We start from the raw sequence: 15,722 nt of genomic DNA on the forward strand, positions 1-15,722 counted from the left end.
GCTGCGCAACCCAGAGCTCAACCGCTGCGCCACCGGGGAGGCTCTAATTTTATTCTTTTATTCATAAGCAGGTTTCATTTATTGAACTATCACTTTTAAATGGTTACAATAATAAGATGAATGATATATTATATCTCAAAAATCACATATTAATTTTTAGATAATATGTTTAAAAATATATATTTAAAAATATAATCAGGCCTCCCTGGTGGCACAAGGGTTAAGATGCAACCTATGAAGGTACCCGCAGCCACTGCAGCATGAGTTCGATCCCCAGCCAGGGAGCTACCCACATGGCACAGCAGACCTCTCCTGTCTTGCCCGCTGCTCCCCTCAGCAGTGTATTTCAGTCAGTTTGCCTGTTTTGTTCCCCACTCTGTCTCTGGTGAATCCTCTCACCCCCACACCTCTGGCCTGTACCCCAGTTCTTATATGCATAAATAAATAAATCTTTAAAAAAAATAAGTAAAAAAAAATATAATCTAGAAATATAATTAATATAATCAGAACAATACAGTTACTATTTTATGTTTAATTCCTCTCTCACATTCATCTGAAAAATGAACTCAGGCCTCTTACTGATATAGAAATAAAGCTAAGGGTAATGAGAAATTTTCCCACACCATAAAAAAGAAAATTGTATTTGAGTTTCATTTCTTTCTTTCACTTATAATTTTCCTCTATCAAGGAAAAAGAGGTTTTAAAGCCAACAATAACAATAATAAGTGTTCCTATTTTAAATGAAAGGCAATGGCTATTTTGACTGAATAGAAAAGTAATCCTTCTGTTTTTCTTAATGATATAAGTTGATTATGTAATTATCCTTATGCAAATATATCTGATTAGTTCACTTTTCCATGAGAGCTTTGTTATTGAGAGAAAAGAATCATTGTTTTAAACTTACTGTTTTAGTGCCATGCTTTAGAGTTATCTCATGAGAGTCAGGGATCCTTTGGACAGGATTCTGAAAAAAGAAAATTCCATGACATCAATGAGTAACATAACGTACTTGCGGGAAACTGCATACCACTCACAGGAAATGTAATTTTTCAAATTGCATAATTGGATTTTAACACAAAGATCACAATCAACAGGAAGTAAAGTATGAGGGTATCTTATACCTTCTACTTTCAGGTAGATTATCATTTTAAATTGATATTACCTTAAATTTCTAAAATGATAAACTCTTCAGGCTGTATGAAACTTTGAGGCCCTCTCAGTGTACAAAATATTTAAAATCCTCTACTCCTTGGTATTTGGGCATACCGCCTTCAAGCACTTACATACTTAATTTAAAATAGACAACAAAATTTGCACATGGCAGATACATATTACCATTTAACCCTTAAATTTTTAAAAATATTGCCTGCTGTTCAAAAATTGTACAAACAGGAAAATGAGTCATTCACAGTTTCATCAATTCTATGAGTATTTATTAAAGTGATATTATAACGCAGATGGCATCAGAAATATACAATAAATTCTATGGTAGACAAGGGTATGGACAGAAAAATTGAGAAATAAAGGTCACTCATCAATTAAACAAAAAGTTTCATGTCTAGTCAAGTCTCCTTTGTCTCCATTACCCACTACAAATACATGTTAGAATCATCTTGCAACCTGATTAATTAAATGTGTGCAATCTAACTGATTCCGGTCCCTACTTCCCCATGTTCTTTAGAATCCTTGATGAATCAATCCATTACCAGTTGAATTTATCTTGTTATTCCCATATTAAAAAAAAAAATAGACACACTGATTTTCCCCACACTAACAGCTGTAACACTTTTCTTTTGCAACCAAGCTTCTTCATGCTATAGTTTTCATCAGGGTCTATTTTGTTTCATGCTTCTACCTCTAACATTTTGGCATTTGTCACTTTATTCCCAATGCCTTGCACAGTTCTTGGCACTTAAGAGTCTCTCAGTAAGTATTTCTTGAATGAGTAAATAAATCACTATAAATCCCTGGGGACATTTTTCAGAATTTATCCTGCACAAGTGACCTTTCAACAGCAGGATAATTATTTAACTATTTCCTCCACCTTGAAACCGTTCTTTCCTAGGAGGAAAAACCCTAGATTAAAAAAGAAACACAGAAAAGTCAGAGGTTTAAATCTAGTTCTGCCACTCATTAGCCCTGCAATAATAACCTCAGTAAAGTTGTGGCTCTGTTTCCTCACTTGCAGGCTGAGAATAATACCTTCTTGTCCTTTAAGTTTTTGTAAGGTAAGTGGTTTAATGTTCCTAATACAGTTTAGCACAAAAGAACTGTACAATAATTGGCAGTTACCATTTATTCTAAGGCTTATCTCTTACCTCTTATATCATCTTATTTTCAGGCTTCTCTTCCTCTTTACCTGGCAAATTCCTAATCATCTTCCCAGACTTAATTCAGATGTGATCTATTCCTGGAAGCATTCCCCAACATTTCAAACTCGGGGTTAAATGACACTTCTATGCACTCCATGACAAGCTCTTTAGTCTCTACCTCAACATTTATCACAATGCATACTAATTTTTGATCTACCTCCCCACCACGCCCTACCCAAACTGCAAAATGGACACTTCTCAAAGACTATGTGTATATTTATCGTTCTCTGGATCCCTAGTCCATAAAAGTTAGCGTATGGAAGACACACAAAAAGGTTTTGGAATGAATTGTTGAATGTCTACCTTATACATCATATTAGACCGCAAATTTTTATTTACCTGCAACCATCAATGATTATGTCTATAAAAAAAGAGCAAATGCTACCCAGGTCAGCCTGGTGAGTGAAAGTCAGGCATACATGAAGATTTTCAAAAAGTGAAAAGCTTTGAAGACCAAATACCCCACACGGAAAGCAGATTTAAAGTGGCAAAGTATAGAGAAATAAAAGCATTTTTGTTTTAGACTATTTTATATTGAGAGGTTATTACTGTAGTCCATTACCATCACAGATCAATGAAGAAGGAGATTCAGAACCAAGGCGGCACTAAATAGGGCCACTACATCATAGTAACCTAACAAAATGTTGGAGAGTTTGCAGTTTATTTCAAGATAAAGACATTAAAACATGGTTCCCTGTGTTTTGGGAAGGGCTGTACATAACTATTTCAGAGATACCAATATTCCAACACAAATTCCAAAATTATTTAAAACTCAAATTCTGGAATACCCCTATATATAATTATGTAAACCACTGCAATCTGCAATTGACAATATTTGTAAGCAAAGTAAATTCTAAGTTCTTGCAAGAACCAGGAGAAGCAGTTCAAATGTTTCACTTAGAGAAGACTCTATTATAGTCTGTGTCTCATTTTATAATTAATTACTTTTACATCACTCAAGAAACAGAAACACTGTCACCAAAAGGAGGGATGAAAATTATTTCATTGAATGCAATGCAGAATGTGCCTATATATAGACATCTAACATTTAAAGAAAAAACTTACAAAAACACAGAACAACTTAGTATTTACATTAGGAGTGAATTAAATGTTTAAATAAATGCTGTTTACATTTAAAATCAAAGTTTTACTGGAAATCATGTAGTGCATAACTCATAAAAAGTCCATATAATTGGCACAACTAAATCATCTAAAATAGTAGCAATTCATCTTTTGGTAACATATCACTTGATGGTGACTGTTCTTTTTCCAGAACTTTTACTAATGACTTTTTGAAATATGGCTTAGTGTGAAATTTGCTATAACAGTAAAATATTTTCAAGATTTTCTTGCCAGGGGACATCATAAACTTACAAGCCTTCAATGAAGTCATTTATTACCACAATTCATAACAAGAGCTACAGTCTTAATGGAAGAGGGGAAGAGATACCAGTTTTTGTTTTTGTTTGGTCTTAAATGCCAACCAAAGGAGTATTTCCCAGGCTCTCTGGCTTACCCCCAATAACACCCATAGCAAGCTTACCTGGAATTACATGTGCAATTCCATCTGAGGGACATCCTCACATTTTTTTCAAAATATTTGCAAATAAGAAATAACCTTCCTGGAGTAGAGTTGTTATATGTTTTAAAAGTTGTATCTAGATGGTACTGTAAGCAACAATAAGAAGTCTAACCGTGGGCCTCTGTGGTGGCTCACGGAGTTAAGACGCAACCTATGGAGCTTGCCGCAGCCTCAGCAGCACAAGTTTGATTCCTGGCCGGCCAGGGAGCTACCCACATGGCGCAGCAGACCTGTCCTATCTTGCCCACTGCTCCCCTCAGCAGTGTACTTCGGTCAGTCTGCCTGTTCTGTTCCCCACTCTGTCTCTGGTGAATTCTTTCACCCCGCCCCCGCACCTCTGGCCTGTACCCCAGCTCTTGTATGAATAAATAAAAATAAAATAAAATAAAGTCTAACCGGTAACAAAGATATGCCACAAAATGGCTGGAAGTTAGAGGGCGAGACTGAGGATTGCCAAACAGGAGCTTGAAAATTAATGCTATTTTCTCCCAAAAACCATTTTGGAAATAGTTACCTGTGAAGTACCACGGACAACGAGAATTATACTCTATTCTAGAGTAACTGGAGATCCAATAAGATTGGGTTACCATTAATATGTTTATTCATCCATTCAGTAAAAACACATTCATTCAACATCTACTGAATATTTAGTTTACATACCACATACCAGAAACCACAGTTGGATTAAAGATAAAAAGAGCTATAACAAAGACTCTGCGCATAGGAGCTGCCAGCCCCTGCCAGCAAAACAGACAGGGAAACAAATGGGCAAATTGAAACATTTCAGATGTTGTGACAGACATACTGGGATCAAGGCTCCATTCCTGATGGAGGAATGGGAAATAGGGAAATAGGTGATGACTAGAAATGGCATTATAAAAGAGATGTCTTTGAAAAAATAAAAGAGAGAATACAGAGGGCATCTAAGAGAGAATACGATTAATCTTAACACTTATGAAATGCAGATATTTTTGTCTGACTAGAATGTATTACTGGGTAGAAAAAAAGGATAAAGATGTATGTACTATGTGCACATACATATATTGAAAAAATAAAAACTAACCCAGAGAGTTAAAAATCTGAAATTTAAGCTATGAGCCATGTAATATAAAATTTTAAATTTTTAAAAAATCACCAAGATATTCTATGACTCAAAGAACAATCATCACAGTGAAAAGAAAATGAACAATACAGGGGAAATATTTGCAAATCATACATGTAATAAGTTGTTAATATTCAGGATATATGTTTACAAAAAAAACTGCAACTCAACATAAAACAAACAAGCTGATTCAAAAATTGGCAACAAGCATATAAAAAGATATTCAAAGGACACAAAAAACACTAATACAAAAGGAAATCCACACTCCTGTGTTTACTGCAGCACTATTTACAATAGCAAAGATATGGACACAACCCAGCTGCCCCAAAATAGATGAATGGATCAAAAAGTTGTGATATATTTATATAATGGAATATTACTCAGCAATCAAAAAAGATAAACTCATGCCATTTGTAGCAACATGAATGGAGCTGGAGGGGATTATGCTAGCTGAAATTAGTCAGAAGGAAATAGATAAATACCAGATGGTCTCACTTATGTGTAGAAGATAGAGAAACCAAACAAAAGGTCAAGGAAAAGTCAGAACTAGCAAGCCAACCATAGAACTGAAGCATACAGCAAAGGTAGGGAGCGAAACGGGATGAATGAACAGAAGGGAATAGGATGATAGTTCACAGTGCTATGGCGGTGGGAGAACCATAGGGACTACAACGATGTTTAAAAAAAAAAACTTAATAACAGGAAAAAAAGGGAATTAATACCAAAAAAAGATATTCAACATCACTAATCACTAGGGATATGCAAATCAAAACCACAATGAGATACAACCTCACACACATTAGGATAGCTATTCTTCATAAAAGAAAAAGAAAGTAAGTGTTGGGACCTACCTGGTGGTGCAAGGGGTTAAGACACAACCTATGAGGCTTTCTGCAGCCACTGCAGCACGAGTTCAATCCCCGGCCAGGGAGCTACCCACATGGCACAGCAGACCTCTTCTGACTCACCTGCTGCTGCTCCCCTCAGCAGTGTATCTTAGTCAGTCTGCCTATTCTGTTCCCCACTCTGTCTCTGGTGAATCCTCTCATCCCCCCGCACCTCTGGCCTGTACCCCAGTTCTTATATGCATAAATAAATAAATCTTTTCAAAAAAAAGAAAAGAAGTGTTGATAAGGGGATGTATAGAAGTTGGAGCATGATATGATGTATCACCAGAAAGAAATAGTACAAATGGTATGGGAAACAGAATGGTGGCCCCTAAACAAATTAAAAATAAAACTATCTTATGTGGCAGCAATTCCATTCCTGAGCATATACCCAAAGAAATGAAAGCAGGGTCTCCAAGGGATGTTGGTACACCCATATGTAGTAGCAGTATTTTTTACCACAGTCAAAGTTGTCCAGTCAAGAGTCCACCAATGGGTGAATGCATAAAAAGAATGTGGTATAAACACATACAATGTGGTATTACTCAGTCTGCAAAAGAAAGGAAACTCTGACACTAGCAACAACATGAATGAACCTAGAGAGTATCATGCTAAATGAAATAAACCAGTCACTAAAAGATAAATCATGTATGATTCCACTTATCTATGTAAGTCAAATTCTTAGAAATGGAAAGCAGAATAGTACTTGCCAAGGTCAGGAAAGATGAAAAATCATTATAATGAACATAGTATTGCTGTTTTGCAAAATGAAGAAGTTGTAGAGATTGGTTGTACAACAGTGTAACTAAAACTTAACCAGTTTTAAATGGCTGTGATTGTAAGTTTTATGTTATCTATATTTTACCAAAACTGAAAAAAAATTCAGTTATAATCCACATAAGCAAACAAACAAAATGATTAAAAGGTGCATGATATTAAAGTTGACTACGCAATGCTCTGGCAAACCTTAGGTAAACTTCAAAATAAATCATTTATCAAGTGTTTTAAAATCTTCCAAAAATGTTAAGTTATGTGTCTAAAATATTACAGGAAGGAAAGACAATTTCCTATATAATTCTCACAGCTGGTTCCAATTCTTCAATTAGTAGCATTCCCAAACCACCTCTAAATTACCTTTAAACCATTTATGTCCTATACAATCTGCAACCTTGTAGAAGAGTTCTTAGTAACATGACTTAAGAGTACATAGTTAAATAACGTTTTATACTTGTGTGAAGTATAATGTTTTATACTTTAAAAACTTTATGACAGTGTCAACAAGTATAGAGGAAAATATACATGTTTATCATACAACAATATTAGATAAGAAGCCAACAGAATTTATACCAAATGACACATTTATTTTCAAAAACTACCATGAGTAATGTCTTATTCCTAATACCTTAAAATTTTATGAATATTTCATCTCATTCTTATTTGTTCTCAAAGTCTGAAGATGAAATCTAGACAGAACTCTGTGATTAACTCCACTTGTAACCATCACTAAGAACTGTGTAGAACCTCTTTTTCAAACTGAAGATTATTCATGACATTCTACAATAGCATTTATCTTAAATTTACTGACGTTTGAAACTATAAACATTATCCAGTATCACTCAAAAGTCCTTCCCTATTCTATCATCATCACTTCTCGCCACAAATGCTCATTATCATATAATTTTTCCTAGGTCATTTTCCATTGAAAACCTTTGATGGGTCTCCGCCATCTTTTACAGCATCAATAAGTTTTCACAGCATTCACATATTCCTGTTTTAGAAATTCTCTACAGCATTTGGATAAAAACTATTGTTTCAGGTTAAGTTTTAAAAGTTTCCTGGTCAGGGGGATAAATTTTCAGATAATAAGATAAATAAGTTCCAGAGATCTAATATATAGCATGGTGACTATAAACTAATAATACTGTAAGTTTTATTAGTTATACTATATACTATATACCTGAAATTTGCTGAGTGGATATTAAGTGCTCTGGCCACCACCCCAAAAAGTAACTATGTGTGAGGTGATGGATGTGTTAATTTGTGGCAATCATTTCATAATATATATGTATATGAAACCATCACTGTATATTAAATATATATATTTTTCCATACAACTCAACAAAAAGAAAACAAATGACTCAATTAAAAAATGGACAGAACAGCTAAATAGACACTTCTCCAAAGGAGAATACAGATGGCGAATAGGCACATGAAAAAATGCTCATCATCACTTATCATCAGGAAATGAAAATCAAAACTACAGTGAGATACCACTTAATACCTTGAGAGCAGCCCTATCAAAGAGACCAAAAACAAGTATTTGTGAGGATGTGGGGGAAAAAAAAAACGAAACAGTCTTACACTGTTGGTAGGAACGTAGGCTGATCCAGGCCCTATGAAAAATAGTATGAAAGTTTCTCAAAAGATTAAAAATGGATCTACCATACAACCCAGCAATTCCACTCCTAGGTATCTACCCCAAGAATACAAGAACATTAATTCAAAGGGCATAACAAAATTTTATTAAATATACATGATATTAAGAATCATATCATTATCCTTCTCCACTACATCTGTTTTAAAAACTTAACACAGCAGGATAGGTGTTTTATCTGACTTAATATAACTTTCCATACATGCAGAAGTGCATGCATATCTCTTCTGAGATACCATAGGGTTTAATCCTCATAAACACATTGTAGATGAAAATATCATATCAAAATGCATTCATTGTTAGCCTACTCTACCTTAAACATGTTCCAACACTTTCCTATAGTTAGGTAAAATCACCCAATGCAAAGCTATTTTATACTACTGTTGAATAGCTCACATAATTTACTGAATACTGAGAGGAAAGTGAAAAACAGTTTATATTCACTTCTCCAAAAGACAACATTTTAGGTGGCCTAAGGAACATGATAAGAATGTTCAGCATCACTTACTATAAGGAAAATGCAAATAAAAACTACAATGAGATATCACCTCACTAAAGACTGGAATGTTGGTGAGGATGCGGAGAAAAAGCAATCCTCATCCACTGTTGGTGGGACTGTAATTTGATGCAGCCTCTATGGAAAACAGACACTCCTCAAAAAAAAAAAAACATTTCGAATGCCATATGATCCAGCTAGGTATTTACAAAAAAATAAAATAAAATATGGTAATGCTAATAGGAAAGACTTATGTACTCCTATATTAATAGCAGTATTAATCACAACAGTCAAGTCATGAAACTAACTTACATGTCCACTGGCAGATGACTGGATTGAAAAATTGTGGCAGGCCTCCCTGGTGGCACAAGGGGTTAAGATGCAGCCTGTGAAGCTGTCCACAGCCTCTGCAGCACAAGTTTGATCCCCAGGGGGCCAAGGAGCAACCCATATGGTGCAGCAGACCTCTCCTGACTTGCCCGCTGCTCGCCTCAGCAGTGTACTTAGGTCACTGGACCTGTTCTGTTCCCCACTCCATCTCTGGTAAATCCTCTCTCTCTCTCTCTCTCTCTCTCTCTCTCTCTCTAAATAAATAAATAAATCCTCTCTCTCTCTCTCTCTCTCTCTCTCTCTCTCTCTCTCTCTCTCACACACACACACACACACACACACATACACCTGCACCTCTGGCCTGTACCCCAGCTCTTGTATGCATAAATAAATAAATATTAAAAAAGAAAAGAAAAGAAAAGAAAAAGTGTGGCTATATACACACACACATTCAATGGATTACTACTGAGCTATTGCACAAAAATAAAGCAATGCCTTTTAGGACAAAATAGATGCATCTTGAATTGATTATGTCAAGTAAAATAAGTCAGAAAGCAAAAGACAGTTACCAGATGGTCTCACTGATTTGCACAATAACCAAAGAAATAACCAAAGAAAACAAACTTGTAAAAGAACCAGGATAATCCTTAGACTCAATGAAAAATATCCTGGTTCTTACAGGGGGTGGGAGGAGGGGGGAGGAAGAAGATAGGGAAGGGAAGGTGATAGGGTTATGGGTAGAGGAAGAAAGCATGTACACATGTGGAGGTATTAAGTTTTACTCCAAAAATTATACAGATATGTAAACTAATGCAAATCAATAACTTTGCAAAAAACAAAACCATCTACAGAGTATCATGATCACATGGTTGACTGGGAGCCAAAGCTCATTTTGCTGCCCAACATCAGGAGAGAAATATTGTACCATACATATCACTAGCCCACTAAAAGATTATAAATCAAAATCTGAGGCACAATTTCTACCAAATGCCATAAGTATAAGTGAAACTGTTTAAGTCAGAAGCATTTGTATATGGTTCACAATTGTCAAAGGGACACTGAAAGTAAGAAACATCTCAAAAGTCAAACTATATAGGTTCTCTTGGATTTGTTCTACAATTCTAATTGTAGCAATTTTACACCCTGTTATCCATTCCACCAAATATGGAACAAGTTATAAACACTTCATCATACTTCCCATGTCTATAGCTACCACCACTACAACAAATAGTCTTAATTGCTTTCAGGTATTTCTTGCTGAAGAACAGAAGCAGGTTGTTTACTTGCCACGTCCCTACTAGTCTGCAAGATCTCTGAAGACAGGTATGGACATCCCCATTCCAATTCAAATCCACAGTGAAATGGCAAAATTACCATCCAACAGCTGCCTGGTAGGCTATGTAAATCAACTTGGTGGTCTTGGTCTAATTTCAAATTCACAATTAGCTGCACTTTAGAACATTCAGGACAAACAGTGTGAACAAAATGTCTTTCCAAAAAGGATCAAGGTCTATAGAAGAATTTAAAAAGCAAGCTCTGCTGGTGCTGCTTTAATATATACTTATACACTAACCTATCAAGTTAACACGTACAAGATTTATTCAAATGCAAATTTTAGAATCATGGTAACATAGTAAAAAGAAAAGTTATTTCAACTTTGGTAAATATTCATGACTTTGTAAAATTTCTTAAATGTACTTTTTTGAATTAAAGGATTAAAGCATTAAGAAATCATTTTTGAAATTGACACATGCAAATCTTCCACTTTTACTAATATAAATAGAATGGATGAAAGAGCAGGGAAACTTTTACTTTCAATATATTGTTTTTATAATTACTAACTGAAAAATGATTGCATCTGCTTCTGTGCCTGGCTTCTTCAATGTTTAAGAGTACATATACACAGGAGGGGAGGCGGGATTAGGGTCAAAATAAGGGGGGTGGGAATTGCATGGGGAATATAATGAAGATGAAAATGCATTGTGCAAAAATGAAAAATGAGTAAAAAATATATAAAATAAAATAAAAATGTCATGATGACAAACATAAAAAAAGAGTACCTACACATAGGTGATGGAATATCACATGTATCACAAAAAAAAAACTGGTAGAAACAGTAAGTGAATACAGTAAAGTTGCAGGCTACAAAAATATATACTCTGTTGCATTTCTATACACTAACAATGAACTAGCAGAAAAAGATATGATGAAAATAATACCATGTACAATCAGAGCAAAAATAAATACACAGAAATAAATTTAAAACAAGGAGTTGAAAGACCTGTACACTGAAAACTGTCACAAGCTACTGAAAGAAACTGAAAAAGACACAAGGAAATAGAAAGATATTCCATGTTCATTGATCAGAAGAATCAATATTGTCAAAATTGCCATTTTACCTAAAACAAAATACAGATTCAAAGCAATCCTATGAAGGTCCCAAAGGCATTATTCACAGAAAAAAAAAAAAAAAAAGGAAGAAGAAAACACCCTAAAATGTGTATAGAACCACAAAAGACTTTGATTAACCACAACAATACTGATGGAAAAAATAACAAAAATAGAGGTATCATGCTTCCTGACTTCAAACTATATTACAAAGCTATAGTAATCAAAACAGTAGATGACTGTGAAGGGAGAAAAAAAAAAAAATACAAATGACACCAGACACACAAATGAACGGAATCAAGTGCCCAGAAACAAACCATGTGTGTTTGGTAATATGACAAAGGAGCCAAGAGAAAGGAAAGTCTCTTCAACAAATGATGCTTGGAAAACGAGGCAGCCACAAGTAAAAAAATGAAAATAGACCACTATTTTACCCCAGACACTAAAATCAACTCAAAATAAATTAAAGACACTGATATAAAACCTGAAACCATGAAACACACACGAGAAAACACAGATGGTAAGCTCTTTTACATTGGCTTAAGTGATCCTTCTCAATTTGTCTCCAAAGCAAAAGAAACAAAAAGAATATAAACAAATGGGACTACGTCAAACTAAAAAATTTTCTGCCCAGCAAAAGAAACTGTCATTCTAAAGAAAAGGCAGTTTACAAAAGATATTTGCAAACTATATGTCAGATAATTGGTTTTATCCAAAATATATAAACAACTCAAAAATGAAATGAAGGAGCATGTGAAGCTCTGAGTGTTATTTCACACAGGGAAAAGACTGTATGAGGGAATAAGCAGAGTTTTCAAAGAAAAGCAGAAAGGTCAAATGTGGGTAGAAGAAAGTAAGGAACACAGAGTGGAAAAGTGAGATATTTGCAGAGTCCAAGTTATGCAGGGTCTTAGAGGTCAAGGCAAGAAACTTGAGTGTCTTAACAAAGTGATAGGAAGAAATTGGAGCATTTATGACAGGAAAGTGAAAAGGAAAGCAGAAAAGAAACAAGAACTAATATGTTCTTTCAAAAGTTTGATTACACTGGTGAGCAAAGAAACAAATCTTATAATCTTAAATACTAAATTGTGAAGAGGCTATCCTTAAAATTCCTGCCATTAAGTCTTATACAATTCGGGAATCTGTTACTTATGTTAAAAGCTTGAAAACTTTTTATACATTCAATGTATTTGTTTTAATATTGTCAAATCACAAGAATAGTTTCAAAATTATGCATCATTCTTCAAAAAAGTATTCCAGAATTAATCTCAAACTTAAACCTCTCTCATTCTAATTTGTAGAAAACACTGTATATGATTTTTTTTTTCTCTTTCACTGTAGATAGGAGACAGTTGAAAAAAATGGATTCTTGCCAGAAGCCAAAATGCCTCTATTGCCCCCTAGTGTTCATCTGAAAGAATGAAGATCTTTACACATTAGTTTTGTTAAAGTAAGGAACACTATCACCAGATTTTGGAATAGAGCTTCTAGCATCCTCTGCTGACAGAATCTTGCAGTTGTAATTAAATTGCTCTGTTTTAAAGAACAGTAATTTGGGCCTCCCCCGTGGCGCAGCGGTTGAGCGCTGGGTTGCGAAGCTGCCCGCAGCCTCTGCGGCGCCGGTTCGATCCCTGGCTGCTCCCCGGCCACAGGAGGAGGGTCCCACATGGCGCGCAGACCTCTCCTGCCGCCCACTGCTCCCCTCAGCAGTGTACTTCGGTCCTTCTGCCTGCTCTGCTCTCGCCCTCCCGTGCTTCTGACTATACCCAGTGCATGTATAAACAAACAAACAAAACAAATAAATAAATAAATAAATAAAACATGCCTCTATTAAAAAAAAATAAATAAATAAATAAAGAACAGTAATTTTCCTCTTTAGTTAAAAATTATCCAAAGTCATAAAGCTTTATCCATTGCTTTTGAAAAATTTCATTCCAGTTAGCAGCAGTTAAATTAAAATTAGTCATTAATCAAATGTTGGTAATGATGATGAAAACAATGATAAAATCCATCAGGTTTGAGTGCTTAGTATTTGTCAATCCTTACAGTTTACACAGGTCATCTCATTCTGCTATCAACTCCTGAGAACTAGAAGAGTTTTTTCCCTTTTCAATTCTTCAACCTTTCCCTATGCATGAGGGAAAGAGACTGACTGATACAGGTGGTTGGCAATGACCAAGGCCAAGGGGATGAGAAGCCTCAAACTAGAAGTCAGAGAAGCACAGTGGTGGCCTAAACTTGGACTCTGCACCACAGAACGTGCCAACCAGGGAGTCAGAGAAAGTTCATGAAAACAGGTGCTCACAACTAAAAAGTCACTGTTACATTTAGCCTTTAGTTACAGTCATAAAATGCAACTTTCAATTTTCTATAGTAAAAGGAAATAGGATAGCAAGGATAATGAAAGTCTTCAATAACCTCAACGTCTATCTCACAAAAAATAGGAATCATGCACAATTAACAGATACAGTTTAAAACGGATTTTCCCCTTTTCTCTGACCCAACCCATTTGAATTTTTGTTCATGTATTAAATTCCAAGAAAAATAGTAACAATAAGTTTTCACCTATTTGCCAAATACTTCTAATTATTTAATAGTGTAGTTTGATGAAGTTCAATTATGCTTTATATAAACATTTGAATTTTATTTGAAAGAAAAATTTTATTATCACTACAGATAAGTAAAATTAAATAAAGAATGGGTAAAAAGCAAGTTTGTCATCAAAAGAAATTATGATATACAACATTTCCAATCCAGTGACCTTAGCAATCATACTAGACCAACTATTAACCATAAACCGAAGTAAAATGCATATTAAAAAAATGAAAGATTAATCATGATCAGATGGTAAATTTCTTTTAGTTGTTGTTTTTTTTTTTAAGTTCTTAATGTATCTACTATATGTTCTCTGGTATTTTTCCTTCCAACCCTAATGGTACCAAAAACTCATTTTAAGAAGTATTGTGAATAGAAGGGACTCAAAGAACTATTTGGGTGATGGAAATGTCCTCTGCCTTGTTATGGGCACTGGCTACACACAGAATATATACAATTGTCAAAACTCATCAAATAGAACCCTTAAATCTGTGCACATTATTATATATAAATTACACCTCAACAGAAACAATCATACCTTTGTTAAGTTTTGTGAGACTAAGAGAAAACTACATTTTTCTTGCCTCATTTGACATCATAATTATAATGAATATAATTAAATTAATCTCACTTAACCATGAGGCAATTCTTACAATTATTAAACTACTATGCTTAGGACATATTAACCTTTGGCTGAGACGTATATAATGGTTGCTACAGAAACAGGAGTCTATTTACATTTCTACGTTCCCATTTCCTCTCTTCACTTCTCTATCCCTAGTTCTACTTTCCACATAGTAACTACGATAAATATGTCACAAAGAGAACATCCTCAAATGTCATCAAGTGAACTTTTCAATTATAAATATCAAATACACCCCATACCACTTGACAAAATTTACTATGTATGTAATATATGAAAGACACTATACCAAAGGTCATAAAAGGTTTTTAAAGGGCCTCTGGTGGCGCAGAGGGTTGAGCGCAGCACTGTGAAGCTGTCCATAGCCTCTGCAGCGTGAGTTCGATTCCCGGCTGGCCAGGGAGATACCCACATAGTGCGGCAGACTTCTCCTGTCTCGCCTGCTGCTCCCCTCAGCAGTGCTTTAGGTCCATCTGCCTGTTCTGCTCCCTACTCTGTCTCTGGTGAATCCTCTCACTCTCCCATGCCTCTGGTCTGTACCCCAGTTCTTGTATAAATAAAATAAATCTTTTAAAAAATGGTTTTTAAAGTGATAAAACCATTTACATACAAGTTACTACATTTTAGATCATTATATTTGATTGAAAAGGGGAGACCAGAGGAGTTAAGACAAGCACATAAATAATGATTTAACAAGGAAAATAGTTTAAGTGTGCCTCAGATGTTAGAAATCAATTCTGGAAAGTAGCACCTCCAGCTGGTATCTGGAAAAGCTGCTTGGAGGAAATCATATTTGAAATGGTACTTAAATGCTGAACAGAATTTTAACAAGCAGAAAGTGAAGGAATGAGAAGTTTTGATCAGTACCCACACAAACTACCAGACTAGTTTGT

The 15,722-nt window shown here is 35.0% G+C and overlaps 1 protein-coding gene across 2 annotated transcripts in view; it reads right to left on the reverse strand.

Moving 5' to 3' along the window:
* Window positions 1–15,722, reverse strand: part of WDR70 (WD repeat domain 70) — a 194,527-nt gene that overhangs the window by 162,088 nt on the left and 16,717 nt on the right. For both annotated transcript variants that reach the window (XM_037530393.2, XM_054688324.1), the window contains one exon: window positions 905–964. In XM_037530393.2, the coding sequence (XP_037386290.1) occupies window positions 905–964 (60 nt within the window). The remainder of the gene's footprint in view (window positions 1–904; window positions 965–15,722) is intronic.

This window comes from Talpa occidentalis, unplaced genomic scaffold (genome assembly GCF_014898055.3).
Source record: "Talpa occidentalis isolate TD23 unplaced genomic scaffold, MPIMG_talOcc4v2.1 talOcc4.6, whole genome shotgun sequence".
Classification (NCBI taxonomy): Eukaryota; Metazoa; Chordata; class Mammalia; order Eulipotyphla; family Talpidae; genus Talpa; species Talpa occidentalis.